A 17,098-nucleotide genomic window follows, 5' to 3' on the forward strand; every position below is an offset into this window, starting at 1 on the left:
CATTTCTTTCTGCTCCCTGAAGCATATAACCACTCGTTTTAGTTTCATGGATATCCTTTTACTCTATTTTTTCCCACCTTTATTGTGATATACTTTACATATATCATTATACAAATTTAATGTGTAAAATAGAATAATTTGATACATATATGTATTTCAGAATGATTACCACGGTAAGCTTAGTCATCACATTTATCATGTCACGTAATTGCCATTTTGTCATCGTGACGGTTGTGAGAACATTTAATATATTTACTCTCTCAGCATCTTTCAAGTATATAGTGCAGTAATGTTGACTGTAACCACCATGCTGTACATTAGATTCCAGAACTTACTCATCTTATAACTGGAAGTTTATATTTTTCTGAACATCTTATTTCCTCCATCTTCCAACCTCTGCTACCAGTCTTTTCTGTTTCTATTAGTGGAGCATTTTTAGAGTCCATATATAAGTGATCTTACACAGTATTTGTCATTCTTTATCTTGCCTTCAGTGTTCATTTTTGTGTTGCAAATGTCAGGATTTCCTTCATTTTTATGGCTAATATTCCATTGTGTGTGTGTGTGTGTGTGTGTGTGTATCTTATTTTCTTTATGTGTTAATCCATTGACAAACACCTGTATTGGTGTTTTTCTTTCTGATTTACTTCACTGTGTATAATAATTTCATCCACCTCATTAGAACTGATTCAAATACATTCTCTTTAATAGCTGAGGAATATTCCATTGTGTATATGTACCACAGTTTCCTTATCCAGTCATCTGCCGATGGATATCTAGGTTGCTTCCATGTCCTGGCTGTTGTAAATAGTGCTACGATGAGCATTGGTGTACACGTGTCTCTTTCAATTCTGGTTTCCTTGGTGTGTATGTATGCCCGGCAGTGCGATTGCTGGGTCATATGGCAGTTCTATTTCCAGTTTTTAAAGGAATCTCCACACTGTTCTCCATAGTGGCTGTACAAGTTTGCCTTCCCACCAACAGTGTAAGAGGGTTCCCTTTTCTCCACACCCTATCCAGCATTTATTGTTTGTAGACTTTTTGATAGCAGCCATTCTCATTGGCATGAGATGCTACCTCATTGTGGTTTTGATTTGCATTTCCCTGATAATGAGTGATATTGAGCATCTTTTCATGTGTTTGTTAGTCATTTGTATGTCTTCTTTGGAGAAATGTCTGTTTAGTTCTTTGGCCCATTTTTTGATTGGGTCGTTTATCTTTCTGGATTTGAGCTGCAGGAGCTGCTTGTATATTTTTGAGATTAATTCTTTGTCACTTGCTTTGTTTGCTATTATTTTCTCCCATTCTGAAGGCTGTCTTTTCACCTTGCTTATAGTTTCCTTTGTTGTGCAAAAGCTTTTAAGTTTAATTAGGTTCCATTTGCTTATTTTTGCTTTTATTTCCATTACTTTGGGAGGTGGGTCATAGAGGATCCTGCTGTGATTTATGTTGGAGAGTGTTTTGCCTATGTTTTCCTCTAGGAGTTTTATGGTTTCTGGTCTTAATGTTTAGATCTGTAATCCATTTTGGGTTTATTTTTGTGTATGGTGTTAGAAAGTGTTCTAGTTTCATTCTTTTACAAGTGGTTGACCAGTTTTCCCAGCACCACTTGTTAAAGAGATTGTCTTTTCTCCATTGTATATCCTTGCCTCCTTTGTCAAAGATAAGGTGTCCATAGGTGTGTGGATTTATCTCTGGGCTTTCTATTTTGTTCCACTGATCTATATTTCTGTCTTTGTGCCAGTACCATCCTGTCTTGATCTGTAGCTTTGTAGTATAGCCTAAAGTCAAGCAGGTTGATTCCTCCAGTTCCATTCTTCTTTCTCAAGATTGCTTTGGCTGTTTTAGGTTTTTTGTATTTCTATACAAGTTATGAAATTATTTGTTCTAGTTCTGTGAAAAATACCATTGGTAGCTTGATAGGGATTGCATTGAATCTATAGATTGCTTTGGGTGGTATACTCATTTTCACAATATTGATTCTTCCAATCCATGAACATGGTATATGTCCATCTATTTGTGTCCTTTTTGATTTCTTCCACCAGTGTTTTATAGTTTTCTATATATAGGTCCTTTGTTTCTTTAGGTAGATTTATTCCTATTTTATTGTTTTCATTGCAATGGTGAATGGAATTGTTTCCTTAATTTCTCTTTCTGTTTTCTCATTGTTAGTGTATGGGAATGCAAGGGATTTCTGTGTGTTAATTTTATATCCTGCAACTTTACTATGTTATTGATTAGCTCTAGTAATTTTCTGGTGGAGTCTTTAGGGTTTTCTATGTAGAGGATCATGTTATCTGCAAACAGTGAGAGCTTTACTTCTTTTTTTCCTATCTGGATTCCTTTTATTTCTTTTTCTTCTCTGATTGCTGTGGCTAAAACTTCCAAAACTATGTTGAATAGTAGTGGTGAGAGTGGGCACTCTTGTCTTGTTCCTGACTTTAGGAGAAATGCTTTCAGTTTTTCACCATTGAGGATAATGTTTGCTGTAAGATGGTATTTTCATTTCCTTCAGATATATACCCAAGAGTGGGATTGCTGGATTAAATGATAGTTCTAGTTAAAATTTTTTGAGGAACCTCCATACTGTTTCCTGTGTTGACTGTATCAGTTTTCCTTACCACAAATGGTGCACAAGGGTTCCCTTTTCTCCATGCCTTTATTGGTACTTCTTATCTCTTGTATTTTTGGTGATAGCCATTCTAAACAATGTGAGAAAATATTTCATTGTGCTTTATTTATTTATTTATTTTTGGTCCGTTTTGCACATCTTGTGGGTTGAACTGATGTCAGAGCATTGAAAGCACCAAGTCCTAACCATGAGACCATGAGGCACCTCCCTTATTGTGGTTTTGATTTGCATTTTTCTGATGGTTTGTGATGTTGAGCACCTTTTAGTGTCATTTTTGCCCATTTGTACGTTTTCTTTGTAAAACTATTTATTCAGAGCCTTTGCCCATTTTTTAAATTGGATTACTTGTGGTTTTTTTTTTTTTTTTGCTATTGAGTTATATGAGTTCCTTATATATTTTGAATGTTAATCCCTTATCAAATAGAAGGTTTGCATATATTTTTCTCCTCTTCTGTAGGTTGCTTAAAGTTGTTGGTTGCCTCTGTTGCTATACAGAGCTTTTAAGTTTGATGTAATTATCAGTTGTTGATTTTTGCTTTTGATTTTGTCATGTCCAAAAATATCTTTGCCAAGATCAAGGTCAAGAGCTTTTCACATTTTTTCCCCCCCTAGAAATTTTATTGCCTTCAGATTCTATGTTTAAGTCCTTAATCCATTTCATGGTAATTTTCTTTGGCATGTGAACATCCAGTTTTCCCAGCACCATTTAGTGAAGAGAATATTCTTTCCCCATTGGGTAGTCTTTGCTCCTTTGTTGTAAATTAACTTACCATATATGCACGGGTTATTTTCTTGGCTCTGTTCTATTTCATTGGTCTATGTATCTGTTCTTAAGACAATACCATATTGTTTTGGTTAAACACTTTTGCAATACAGTCTGAGATCAAGATGTTTGATGCCTTCAGCCTTATTTTAATTTTTTAAGATTGCTTTGGCTATTTGGAGTCTTTGGTGATTCCATACAAATTTTAGGATTTCTTAGAATTCTATTTCTGTGAAAAAATGCCTTTGGTGTTTTGATGGGGATTGCCATGAATATTGGAGAAGACAATGGCAACCCACTCCAGTACTCTTGCCTGGAAAATCACATGGATGGAGGAGCCTGGTAGGCTGCAGTCCATGGGGTCACAAAGAGTCAGACACAACTGAGCGACTTCACTTCCACTTTTGACTTTGATGCATTGAAGAAGGAAATGGCAACCCACTCCAGTGTTTTTGCCTGGAGAATCCCAGGGACGGTGGAGCCTCTTGGGCTGCCGTCTATGGGGTCACGCAGAGTTGGACACAACTGAAGCGACTTAGCAGCAGTAGCCATGAATATACATATATGTATACATATATACATGTATATATATATATATGGCTGTTTGGTAGTATAGTATAATATTAACTATTCTCATACATGAGGACACCTGTCTTTCAATTTATTTGTGCCTTTAGTGTTTCTCATCTTTGTGTTATATAGATACCAGATAGATCTTTCAGCTCCCTGATTAAATTTATTCCTGAATATATTTTGATGTTTTTGATGCTAATGGGCCATTTTCTTTGTTTCTTTTTAAGGTAGTTCATTGTTTTATTGTATAGAAATGCAGCTGTTTTTTGTTTATGTTATATCTTAAAGCTACTCAATTCACTTGTTAGCACTGACAAATTTTTGGTGGATTCTTCAGAATTTTCTGTATATAAGATGAGGTCATCTTCAATCGGAGAGAGTTTTATTTTTTCGTTTCCAGTTTAGATGCCTTCTGTTTCTTTTTCCTGTCCATTTATTACTCTGACTGGAACTTCCTGTACTGTGTTGAATAAAAGTGATGAAACTGGACCTCCTCGTCTTGCTCTTGATTGTAGCGGAAAAACTTTCTTCGGCTTCACCATTGAGTATGAACATTACCTGTACTGTGGACTTGTCATGTATGGCCTTTACTATGTTGAGATGTATTCCTTCTATACCTAGTTTGCTAAGAATTTTTATCTTGAAAGATGTTGAATTAGATGCTTTTCTGCATCTTTTGAGACAATCATATGATTTTTACCTTTCATTCCATTAATGAAGTGTATTGCAATTATTGATTTCTTTATATTGAATCATCCTTGCATCCAGGTGATAACTCCCACATGATTATGGTGTATGATACTTTTAATGTGCTTTTTAATTTGATTTGCTAGTATTTTGTTGAGAATTTTTGCCTCTGTATTCATCAGAAATGTTGGCTTGTGGTTTTCTTGTAGTATCCTTATCTGGCCTTGATGTGAAGGTTATGTTTCTGAGGCTTACCTCAGAAAATGAGTATGGGAGTGTTCTCTCCTTTTCAGTTTTTTGGAACAGTTTGAGAAGGATTGGTATTAATTCTTCTTTAAATGTGTGGAAAACATTTAAAGCCTGTGAAGCTATCTGGCCAAAGGGTTTCCTGTTGTTGTTGGGAAGTTTTTAATTTAATCTCTTTACTCATTATTTGTCTCTTCAGATTTTCTTTTCTCATGACTCAGTCTTGGTCAGGTATATGTTCCTCTGAATTTATTGGTGATTATGTAATTTGTTGCTGTATATTTTTTCATATTAGTATCTTGTATGTTTCAGTGGTTTCAGTTATAATGTCTTTTCGTTCATCTATATTTTTATAATCTTGCTAAGTCTAACACAGAGTTTGTCAATTTTGTTAATCTTTTCCAAAAACCAACTCTTACTTTCACTGATCTTTTTCTGTTATTTTCCTATTCTCTATTTTATTCATTTCTGCTCTGATTTTTTTATTTTGTTCATTTCTGCTTTGATCTTTTTTTTTGAACCCGTTTCTTTGAGGTTTCCTGCATCTTTACCACTTGCTCAACCTGGGAATTCCAGGGTAATTTGTAGGTAAGAGCAGGCCTGCCTATGCAGGAAACCTCAGAGAGGTTCAGTACCTGGGTCAAGAAGACCCCCTGGAGGACGGCCTGGCAGTCCACTCCAGTGTTCTTGCCTGGAGACTACCGTGGATGGAGGACCCTGGTGGGCGATGGTCCAGAGAGTCAGACACTACTGAAGCAGCTTAGCGCAGCACATCTTAGACTAAAATAAAACCTTAGGTAATTTGTGGTTAAAAAAAGATCAGAGCAGAAATGAATAAAATAGAGAATAGGAAAATAAAAGAGTAGGGAAACTAACAGTTGGTTTTTTGAAAAGATTAGCAAAATTGACAAAATTTGTGCTAGACTTAACAAGATTATAAAGATATAGATGAAGGAAGACATTACAACTGAAACCACTGAAACATGAGAAATTCGTAGATTAGAATCACTATCTTTAATAATTCCTACATTTAATACAAAAAGACATAAATATGTAGCTGTTTGGAAAAATACTACTTTTTTCTGAGACAAAATACTTTTTACATTGTAATGTCAAACTAGGACTTCCCTGTAGCTCAGTTGGTAAAGAATCCACCTGCAATGTAGAAGACCCCAGTTTGATTCCTGGGTCAGGAAAATCCCTTGGAGAAGGGAAAGGCTACCCACTCCAGTATTCTTGGACTTCCCTGGTGGCTCAGCTGGCAAAGAATCTGCCTGCAGTGCAGGAGACCTGGGTTCCATCCCTGGGTTGGGAAGGTCCCCTGGAGAAGGGAGAGGCTGCCCACTCCAGTATTCTGTCCTGGAGAATTCCATAAGTCCATGGAGTTACAGAGAGTCGGGCACAACTAAGTGACTTTCACTTTCACTTTCTTTCATGTCCAACTAGTGTGTGTACGTTTTAGCTTGGAAACTCATTAGGCATTTAGGCCATATCCTCAAAATTCTGTTTAGTATATTTGTGATTTCCTTAAAGTAAAAGATAAAAAGAAATGAAAACAAAAGCTCCTACTTAGGATTCAGGGAAAACCTTTATGATTGACTTAGGCAGGTGAGGGTGGTGTTGAAAGGCCAATTCGAAGACTGTTATTGTGCCATTGGAAGTCAGGATGGCCCAGACTGTGGAAAGTGTTGATGGTGAAGGAGATACTGGAAGAAGGGAGAGTCACCAGATGACTCAGTTTCCATGGGAAGTGGTGGAGTTTGCAGGAAAGGATGGAAAGTTGAGTTCCTGAAGGTTGATTTTCTTGGAAAGGAATCGGCTTGTTCCGAGGAAGCTTGTTGCTGAAAAGTGAGGCTCGCCAGGCTGAGGTTGCTTTTGATGTTCACAGGCACTGTGATGGTGAAATCCAGTTCTGTTGAGGCCATGGGTGTAAGAAGCCCTAGATCTCTGGCCTGAACTCTACTGTGAGATGAGGGCACTGGCTCTTCTTTGTGATAAAGCTCAAATAAATCCTCCAGTTAGAAGTACAGTTGCCGTGGATATCATTAAGGATATTGTAGCATCCTCTGCTAGTGTTGGAGGGTTGTCTGTGGGGGCGTGGGTCAACAGTGGCTCACAGAGGCGATAGGGTCCCTGGCAACAGCAGTCCTTTCTGCTCTGGTATTTACTGTCTCTTTCCTTCTGCCAACTTTGGACTTTTTCTTTTCTGGTTCTTCAGTGTGTAAATTTAGGTGGTTTATTTGAGGTCTTTCTTTTTTTTTTCTAATGTAGGCATTGATTGCTGTGAACTTCCTACTTAGAACTACTTTTGCTGCATCCCATATGTTTTATTTCTATTTTCAGTTGTATCAAGATATTTTTGATTTTTTTTTCTTTGATGCTCTGGTTGTCCAGGAGTGTGTTACTTAACTTCCACATGTGGTAAAATTTTCAGTTTTCTTCCTGTTGATTTCTATTTTCATAGCACTGTGGTCAGAAAAGATACTTGGTATGATTTATTCTTTAAAGTTTGCTAATATGTGTTCTGTGATCTAATATGATTTATCTTGGAGAATGTTCTATGTGCACTTAAGAATGTTCTGCTGCTGTTGGATCAAATAATTCTTTATATGTATTAGATTCATTTGATCTAAATATTTCAAATCTAATGTTTCCTTGTTGACTTTCTGTCGGTATGATTTATCCATTGTTTATGTGGTATGTTGAAATTTGCTACTGTTACACTGTTTTAGCTTTCTTCCTTCAAACCTGATATACTCATTTTTAAAAAAATTTTAGACCTTCTAGTAGATACTAGAGGCAGACATCCCAGAGTGTGAAGTCAAGTGCATCTTAGGAAGCATTACTATGAACAAAGCTAGAGGAGGTGATGGATTTTTAGCTGAGCTATTTCAAATCCTAAAAGATGATGCTGTTAAAGTGCTGCATTCAGTATGCCAGCAAACTTGGAAAACTCACAATGGCCACAGGACTGGAAAAGTCAGTTTTCATTCCAATCCCAAAGAAAGGCAATGCCAAAGAATGTTCAAACTACTGTACAGTTGCACTCACATCACATACTAGCAAGGTAGTGCTCAAATCCTTCAATTAGGCTTCAACAGTATATAAACCGAGAACTTCCACATGTAAAACCTGGTTTTAGGAAATGCAGAGGAACCAGAGATCAAATTGCCAAAATCCACTGGATCTCATAGCAAAAGCAAGGGAATTCCATAACACATCTACATTTGCTTCATTGACTGCACTAAAGCCTTTGACTGTGTGGATCAAAACAAACTGGAAAATTCTTAAAGAGATGAGAATATCAGACCACTTTATCTGCCTCCTGAGAAACCTATATTCAAGACAAGAAGCAACAATTAAGACCAGATGTGAACAAGGAACTGCTTCCAGATTGGGCAAGGAGTATGTCAAGGCTATATATTGTCACCCTGCTTATTTAACTTATATGCAGAGTACATCATGTGAAATGTTGGGCTGGCAGACTCACAAGTTGGAATCAAAATTGCCGGAAAAAATATCAACAACCTCAGATATGCAGATGATGCCTCTCTAATGGCAGAAAGCAAAGAGGAATAAAGAGACTGTTGATGGTAGTGAAAGAAGAGTGAAAAAGTGGGCTTTAAGCTCAATATTCAAAAAGTTAAGATCATGGCATCTGGTCCCATCACTTCATGGCAAATAAATGGGAAAAACAAGGAAGCAGTGAGACTTTATTTTCTTGGGCTCTGAAGTCACTATGGATGGTGACTGCAGCTGTGGAATTAAAAGACACTTGCTCCTTGGAAGAAAAGCTATGACAAACCTAGACACTATATTAAAAAGCAGAGACATTACCTTGCTGGCAAAGAACTGTGTAATCAAAGCTACGTTGTTTTTTTTTTTAGTAGTCATACACGGATGTGAGAGTAGGACCCTAAAGAAAGCTGAATGCTCAAGAATTGAATGCTGAGTGCTTTCAAATTGTGGTGCTAGAGAAGACTTCAGAGTTCCTTGGACAGCCCGGAGATCAAACCAGTCGATTGTAATGGACATCAACCCAGAATATTCATTGAAAGGACTGATGCTGAAGCTGAAGCTCCAATACTTTGGCCACCTGATGCAAAGAGCCAATTGGTTGGAAAAGACTGATGCTGGGAAATATTGAAAGCAAGGGGAGAAGGAGTGACAGAAGCTGAGATGGCTGGATGGCATCACCAACTCAATGAATATGAGTTCGAGCAAACTGTGGGAGATAGTGAAGGACAGGGAAGCCTGGTGTGCTGCAGTTCATGAGGTTACAAAGAGTCGGACACAACTTAGTGACCGAACAACAAGTAGATATCAAAAAGTGATATCAAAACGTGTTGTTTTTTTTAATTTTTTTTATTTTGATGTAGACCATTGAATTTGTTACAGTATTGCTTCTGTTTTATGTTTTGATGTTTTGGCTGTGAGGCATATAGAATCTTAGCTTCCCAACCAGGGATCAAACCCATGCCTCCTGCATTGGAAGGCAAAATCTTAATCACTGGATTGCCAGGCAAGTCCCTAAAATGTGGTTTTAATCCCTTATGTTGTCTATTTTTATATATGGTCATCCCTCCATGTCCACAAGTTTCTTATCTATGGATACTGAGGGTTGACTGTACTGTTCCATTTTGTGTAAGGGACTTGAGCATCCACAGATTTGGTATTTGTTAGGTTGTCCTGGAACTCATCCTCATGGATAGCAAGGGAGTGTGGTGTTGATCTGTGTCTGTCAAATTTCCTAAACTTACTTGTTAGTCCATTCCATTTTTTTATGATTCTCTCAGTTCAGTAGCTCAGTCGTGTCTGACTCTCTGTGACCCCACGGACTGCAGCACGCCAGGCCTCCCTGTCTATCACCAACTCCCGGAGCTCATGTCCACTGAGTCAGTGATGCCATCCAACCATCTCATCCTCTGTCATTCCCTTCTCCTCCCACCTTCAATCTTTCCCGGCATCAGGGTCTTTTCAAATGAGTCAGTTCTTCACATCAGGTGGCCAAAGTGTTGGAGTTTCAACTTCAACATCAGTCCCTCCAATGAACACTCAGGACTGATTTCCTTTAGGATGGACTGGTTGGATCTCCTTGCAGTCCAAGGGACTCTCAAGAGTCTTCTCCAACACCATAGTTCAAAAGCATCAATTCTTCAGTGCTCAGCTCTCTTTATAGTCCAACTCTCACATCCATACATGACCATAGCCTTGACTAGACGGACCCTTGTTGGCGAAGTAACTTCTCTACTTTTTAATATGTCGTCTAGGTTGGTTATAACTTTTCTCCCAAGGGGTAAGCGTCTTTTAATTTCAAGACTGCAGTCACCATCTGCAGTGATTTTGGAGCCCCCAAAAATAAAGTCAACCACTGTTTCCACTGTTTCTCCATCTATTTGCCATATAGTGATGAGTCCGGATGCCATGATCTTTGTTTTCCGAATGTTGAGCTTTAAGCCAGCTTTATTATTCTACATAAGCTGTCATGTAATCTGAGGATATATTTTACTTCTTCTCTGTCTGATTTTCTTTTATTTCTTTTTCTTATCTTATTGTACTCTCTAAAATTCTAGAGTGTTGAACAGAAGTGGTGAGAGCCAACTTCCTTGTCTTGTTCTAATCGTAGAGGGAAAGCATCCAGTCTTTCATTATTTAGTATGATTGTTTTTTAATAAATATTCATTGTCAGATTGAAGAAAGTTCCTTTCAATTTTGCTTAGAGCTCTTATTAAATGAATTGTTACTTGGATATTTTTCAAATGTCTGTTCTGCATTTATTGCAGTGATCATATGATTTTCTGTTTTTGTTTGTTAATATCATGGATTGTATTGATTTGAGTGTCAAACTGTTCTTGCATTTCAGAGATAAATCTTGAGTCGTGATGTATTATCTATTTTCTTACACTGTTTTATTCAGTTTGCTAAAATTGTTTTAGAATTTTTGTGTGTACATTAAGGATATTGATCCATCAGCTTGTGCCAGTGAGTTTAGAAGTGTTCAATTCTTTTTAATTATCTGAAAGAGTTGGTGCAGAATTTTCATTATTTAAAAAAAATATTCAGCAGATTTCACCAGTAGAGCAGTCTAGGCCTGGAGAGTTTCCTTTAACTACAGTTTAATAAAAATGGACAATGTCTTGAGTAAATTTTGTTTAGTATATGTTTCAGGACTTTTGTTAGCTCTCTCTGTCATTGAATTCATTGTATAAAGTTGTTCACGGTATTATATTACATGCTCAAGTATTCATAATGATGTTATGTGTTATTGCTCCCATTTTTGGTATTGGTAATAAGTTCCTCCACCCCTTCTTTTGCTTGATTAATCTGAGTAGAGGTGCATTAATTTTATTTGTCTTTTCAAAGCACCAGTTTCTGGTTTTACCAGTTTTCTGTGTTTTCCTGTTTTCTTTTTAATTGATGTCTGCTCTTATATTCATTATTTCCAACTGTCTTTTGACTTTTGAGATCATTGGTCTCCTTGTTATAGTTTTCAGAGTGGAAGCGAAAGTATATATCTTTCTAATATAAGTGTTTTTGTACTATGAATTTTCTTTTAAGCACTGTGTTACCTGCGGTCCATAAATTGAGATATGTTTTGCTTTAATAAAAGCCAAAAAAAAGTTAAAAATATTTTGTAATTCTGTGATTTCTTTTTTGACTGTCTGTTATTTTATAGTTTTCAAATATTTCTTTGTGTTAGTGATTTCTAATTTAATTCTGTTTTGGACACAGAGCATATTTATGTGGAACTTAAAGTCTTTTAAATATCTTGAGGCTTATTTTATGGCCCATAAGTAAATGTTTTCTGTATTGGTAAATATTTCATGTGTACTTAAAAAGAATGTATATTCTGCTGTTTTTGGTTGTTTCAGATGTGATAGTAAATCTGGTTCTTGTTATTCCATCTTGACTGAAAAGTGGAAGTCAGTAATTTTTTTGAAACTACCTAGATAGAGTTCACATTCCATAAAAATTCATCTGTTTCAAGCGTTTGGTTCAGTGCCTTTTTACTATATATTCATAAGATTGTATAGCAGTCACCACTACCTAATTCCAGTGTATTTTCACCATCCAAAAGAGAAAGTTCATACCAGTTATCAGTCACACCCGTTCCCCCTCAGCCAGCTCTTGGCAGTCACTAAATCTGCTTTCTGGTCTCTCTAGATAAGCTTATTTTGTAATTTTAATGTAAATGAACCATATAATGTGTAGCCTTTCAGACTGGCTTCTTTGACTTACCGTAATATTTTTAAGGTTCATCCATGTTGCACCATGTATTATTATTTCTTTTTATGGCTGAATAATACTTCATTGTGTGGGTATTATTATGAGCAAATGAATTAGTCACTTTTTTGGTAGGGGGGGAAATATCTTTTTTTTCCAAACTTCAAAACTTTTTATTGTATTGGGTTAGAGTTGAATAACAAAGGGACTCAGCCATACGTATACGTGTATCCATTCACCCCCATGCCCCTGTCCTATCCAGGCTGGCACATAACACTGAGGAGGCTCCCATGTGCTGTCCATTTTGAGTATAGCAACCTGTACATGACTTTCTGAAACTCCCTTCCTCCTGGCAACCATAAGTTTATTTTCTAAGTCTGTGAATCTCTTTCTGTTTTGTAAGTAAGTTCGTTTGTATAATTTCTTTTTAGATTCCATCTGTAAGGGATATCATAAGATATTTCTCCTCTGTCTGACTTACTTCACTCAGTATGAGTTGGTAGACATTTGAATTACTTCCCTTCCGTTTTTGTCTGTTGTGAATAATGTAGCTATGAACTTTTGTGTACAAGATTTTATGTGATATGTTTTCAGTTCTCTTGGGTATGTACATTTTGTTACGGAATTGCTGGCTCATAGGGTAACTGTTTCAGTTTTTGACAACTTCCAAACTGCTTTCCAGATAGTTGTACTGTAATGCATACCTACCAGAAATGTATCAGAGTTCCAATTTCTTGGCATTTTCTTCTTATATTCTGTTTTTTCTTAAATTATTATAGCCATCTTAATGGATGTAAAGTGGTTATTGTGGTTTTAGTTTTCATGAAGATTGAGACCTGTTTCATTCTATGAGTTATAAAGTTTTGGTTCTTACATTTAAATCTTTGATCATTTTTAGTTACTTTTTGTATATGATGTGAAGTAGGGTTCCAAATTTGTTCTTTTGCTTGTGTATATCTAGTGGTTACTGCACCATTTGTTGAAAAGATTATTCTTTCTCCATTCAATGGTCTTAGTTAGCCCCTTTATGAAGAATTATCTGACCATAAGTATAAGGGTTATTTCTGGACTCAGTTCCATGCCATTGATTTATATATATGTTTGTGATCATGACAGTACCACACAGCCTTAATTGCTATAGCTCTTTAGTGAGTTTTTCTAATTCCTTTTTAGGTGAGTTGGTTTTATATCCCTGTATATAAAATGGACTATTTAAAATAAATTTAAATAAAACTTAAGAAAGACCCATACTTAATTTATGTGTCTTTATAAATTTATAGAACATCATGTTTGCTAAATGGTATTCAGTATATATTTTAACTAAGTAAACTGGTAAATATTATTTACCATAGGTGTAATCTCATTAGTGATATAAAATTCTGAACCATCAACTAAGTGAAGATGGCATACTTATTACTTTGAGTCTGCTTAAATTTCTTCTTTTGCTTTCTTCTTAGGTTAATACAATCTGTTGGAATGAGACTGGAGAATATATTTTATCTGGCTCAGATGACACCAAGCTAGTAATTAGTAATCCTTACAGCAGAAAGGTAAAGTGGTTTTTAAAAATCTACAACTTAACGAGAAAAAAAAAAAAGAAGCTAGAAATCAAATGGTGCATAATCATGAAGTGGGCATTTGCAAAGAATGTTGTTATTTTGCTAAAGTTTATTACATAATTTAGAAGTTATTGCATGCAGTTACTTAGTTTCTTTAGGAAAACATTAGATTTCATTCAACTCTAGAAAATTTAAATATGCTTCATTTATTCATGTGGATAAAATTGTAAAAAATGGTATCTCAATAAACCATTCTTCATGGGGAAAAATGTGATTTTTTTTTTTCTTTTATGCTCACAGAATCTAATCTTATAATCACAGAATCAGCCAAGCATTTTAAGAAACTGAATTTTATCGGTTTACACAGAGTGGCTAGGTTCTAGTTAAATGCTCATAACATCCAATTCAGTAAACTGGGATATCATACTGAGTTTTAATTAGGATTATGTTCTAATTTTTATTGGCTCTTTTTCTGACTTTATATAAGTAGGTAGGTATACAGATACTTTGATGTGAATGAAAACATTGTAGGTTATCAGACTAAAGTTTTAATATTAGCAATCTTACAGAATAAATGGTTCATTTTTTAAAAATTTTTCTACATTTAAATAGCTTAGATAATTAAATAAATGTTTGTGTTTCTGCAGCCTAAAAAGAGGTTCATATTGAGGCTCTCCTTCATTGAAGGGAGAGATAGCTTTACTTAACTGTCCTGACTTAGCAGAGGAAAACTTGTTGTTTCCAAATCCTGATTGTCTTAGCTCTGCAAATACTCAAAGAACCTTTTTCTTACAAGAGAGAAGACTTCCTAGAATAATGTATATGTGGAATACTTTTGGATTATCACATTCAGAAATTGGACCTTCCCTGGTGAGTCAGATAGAGAATCTGCCTGCAATGCGGGAGACCCAGATTCAGTTCCTAGGGTAGGAAGATCCTCTGGAGAAGGGAATGGCTACCCACTCCAGTATCCCTGTCTGGAGAATTGACAGAGGAGCCTGGTGGGCTACAGTCTATGGGGTTGCAAAGAGTTGGACACAAGTGTAGTGACAGCATGCAGCACACATCAGAAGCTTAATGTTTATAGTATTTAAATCACTCATCTAGATACCAATGGAATAATTTTTTTGATTTTTTAAAAAATATAGAGCTTTCCTTTTTGAAGTAAAAATTGTGAAAATATACATTACATAAAATTCAGCATGTTAACCATTTTCTAGAGTTGAGTGTACCAACATTAAGTTGATTCATAGTGTTGTGATATCATCACCATCACTGAGCCACAAAACTCTAGTCTTGCAAAGCTGACGCTGCTCGTTAAGCAGTAAGGCTCCTTTCTTCCCTTCTCCAGCACGTGGCAACCATTATTCTATTTTCCATCTCCTTGAATTTGTCTAATCCAGGTACCTCATAAAGTGTTTGTATGCAGTATTTTTCCTTATGACTGGCTCATTTTACTTAGAATAAGGTCCGGAAGGTTCATCCATGTGTCAGGATTCCTTTTCTTTTTAAAGCTGATATTGTATGTATATATCACATTTTGTTTATGCTTTCATCTGCCAGTGGACACTTGGGTTATTTCCACCTTTTTGGCTATTGTGAATAATGCTGCTATGAGCTTAACAGTACAAATATCTCTCCAGGCCCCTGCTTTCAATTATTTTCTGAATATACCTATTGGAATAATTTTTAAAAGATTTTTTTTTCCCTTTAAAGTGATTACTCTTTTCAATTTGAGAAATGACTAACAGATAATACTTTAATAGATTTTAAGTATAAAAAACTTTATAGTTTTCTTATAGTGGTTTTAATAGATCTAAATTTGCTGTCATATAGGAATATTTATTGTTTTCAAGCACTGATAATTCATTACATAGGAAAGTAAAGTTTTTTGATCTTAAGTCAGATCTTACCTGTTCTTATAGTTCTACTCTATTTTTAGATCCTGTGAGTTAATGGGAAAATTAATTTATGGCATATAAAATTTTTGAAACTTTTAAAAGATAGATTTAAGTGTTTCTTATTAATGGCATCATATCTTAATTATATATATCATAGATCTCAAATATATATATAAAAGCTTTTACCCCTTAAAGTTACAGGCTAGATTCTTTGGACCAATTCTCCTACTGAAAGGAACTCAAAAATACTTGATTAAAAAGTTATACTAAAAGTAACAAAAAGCTATCTTGATAGTAAAGAATTATCAGTCTAAAATAGAAGGGAAGTCTTCCCTAGTGGCTCAGTGGTAAAGACTCCACCTGCCAGTGCAGGAGACATGGGTTCGATCCATGATCTGGGGGGATTCCATGTGCTGTGGAGCAACTAAGCCCGTGAGCCACAACTCTTGAGCCTGGGAGTGGCAACCCTGAGCCCATGCACGCCTCGAGCCTGTGCTCCACACCAAGAGAAGCCACCACAATGAGAAGCCTGTGCATTGCAGCTAGACAGTAGCCCTTGCCTTCCACAGCTGGAGAAAAGCCCATCCAGCAACGAAGACCCAGCATAGCCAAAAGTAAATAAATAAATATAATTAAACAAAATGGAAGGGAAAAAGGTGAATCCAGAGAAGTGAGCGTGATAACTTTTGCCCTGAAGATACTTGTCAGCCTTGTATCTACACTTCAGTTTCGGCGGCCTTGAAGGCCAAGGAGACTAGAAACAGAGCTCAGGGTCCCGATCATGCGTGGACTCCTGTAGAGACTTTATGCAGTATTTTGGGACTCTGTCTGTACCATGAGGACTCCCGAAAGTTCTTCTCGTGGTATAGATGGAACAGAAGGAAATTAGTCCTCTGGCAGCCTTGGAGCATCCTCTGTTAAAGAAACCCTGAATATATGCAAAAGTTTGATTTGGCTTCATCCAGCTACCTTTAGTTCTTAGAGCATAAAATGTTATTTGTTTCTTCTATGCTCTGCTTCTATTTTTCTCAGTTAGTGGTGTGTTCTCCTTTCCCATGCACCTCCTACCTACTTGGCAAGTTTAATTTCATCCTTTGAGCCTCAGCTCTTATCTGTTCAGTTCAGTTGCTCAGTCGTGTCCAACTCTTGAGACCCCATGCACTGCAGCATGCCAGCCTTCCCTGTCCATCACCAACTCCCAGAGCCTGCTCAAACTCATGTCCACTGATTCGGTGATGCCATCCAACCGTCTCATCCTCTGTCATCCCCTTCTCCTCCTGCCCGCAGTCTTACCCAGCATCAGGGTATTTTCCAGTGAGTCAGTTCTTCTCATCAGGTGGCCAAAGTATTGGATCTTCAGCTTCATCTGAAATAATGTAATAATTTCTAATTTCCTCTAGGTGAATGTAGGCATTCCTTCCCCATGTTCTTGTATTTTATGGATAACTCAATTACTATGTGGAGATGGCAATGGCAACCCACTCCGGTACTCTTGCCTGGAAAATCCCATGGA

The 17,098-nt window shown here is 36.4% G+C and overlaps 1 protein-coding gene across 4 annotated transcripts in view; it reads left to right on the top strand.

Moving 5' to 3' along the window:
• DCAF6 (DDB1 and CUL4 associated factor 6) overlaps positions 1-17,098 on the top strand; it is a 182,504-nt gene that overhangs the window by 42,325 nt on the left and 123,081 nt on the right. For 3 of the 4 annotated variants that reach the window (XM_061120187.1, XM_061120189.1, XM_061120190.1), the window contains exon 3: positions 13,583-13,675. The exons of the other annotated variant lie outside the window; for it this stretch is intronic. In XM_061120187.1, coding sequence (XP_060976170.1) covers positions 13,583-13,675 — 93 coding nt within the window. The remainder of the gene's footprint in view (positions 1-13,582; positions 13,676-17,098) is intronic. 4 annotated transcript variants of the gene reach the window in all.

The sequence above is a fragment of the Dama dama genome, chromosome 20 (genome assembly GCF_033118175.1).
Source record: "Dama dama isolate Ldn47 chromosome 20, ASM3311817v1, whole genome shotgun sequence".
NCBI lineage: Eukaryota > Metazoa > Chordata > Mammalia > Artiodactyla > Cervidae > Dama > Dama dama.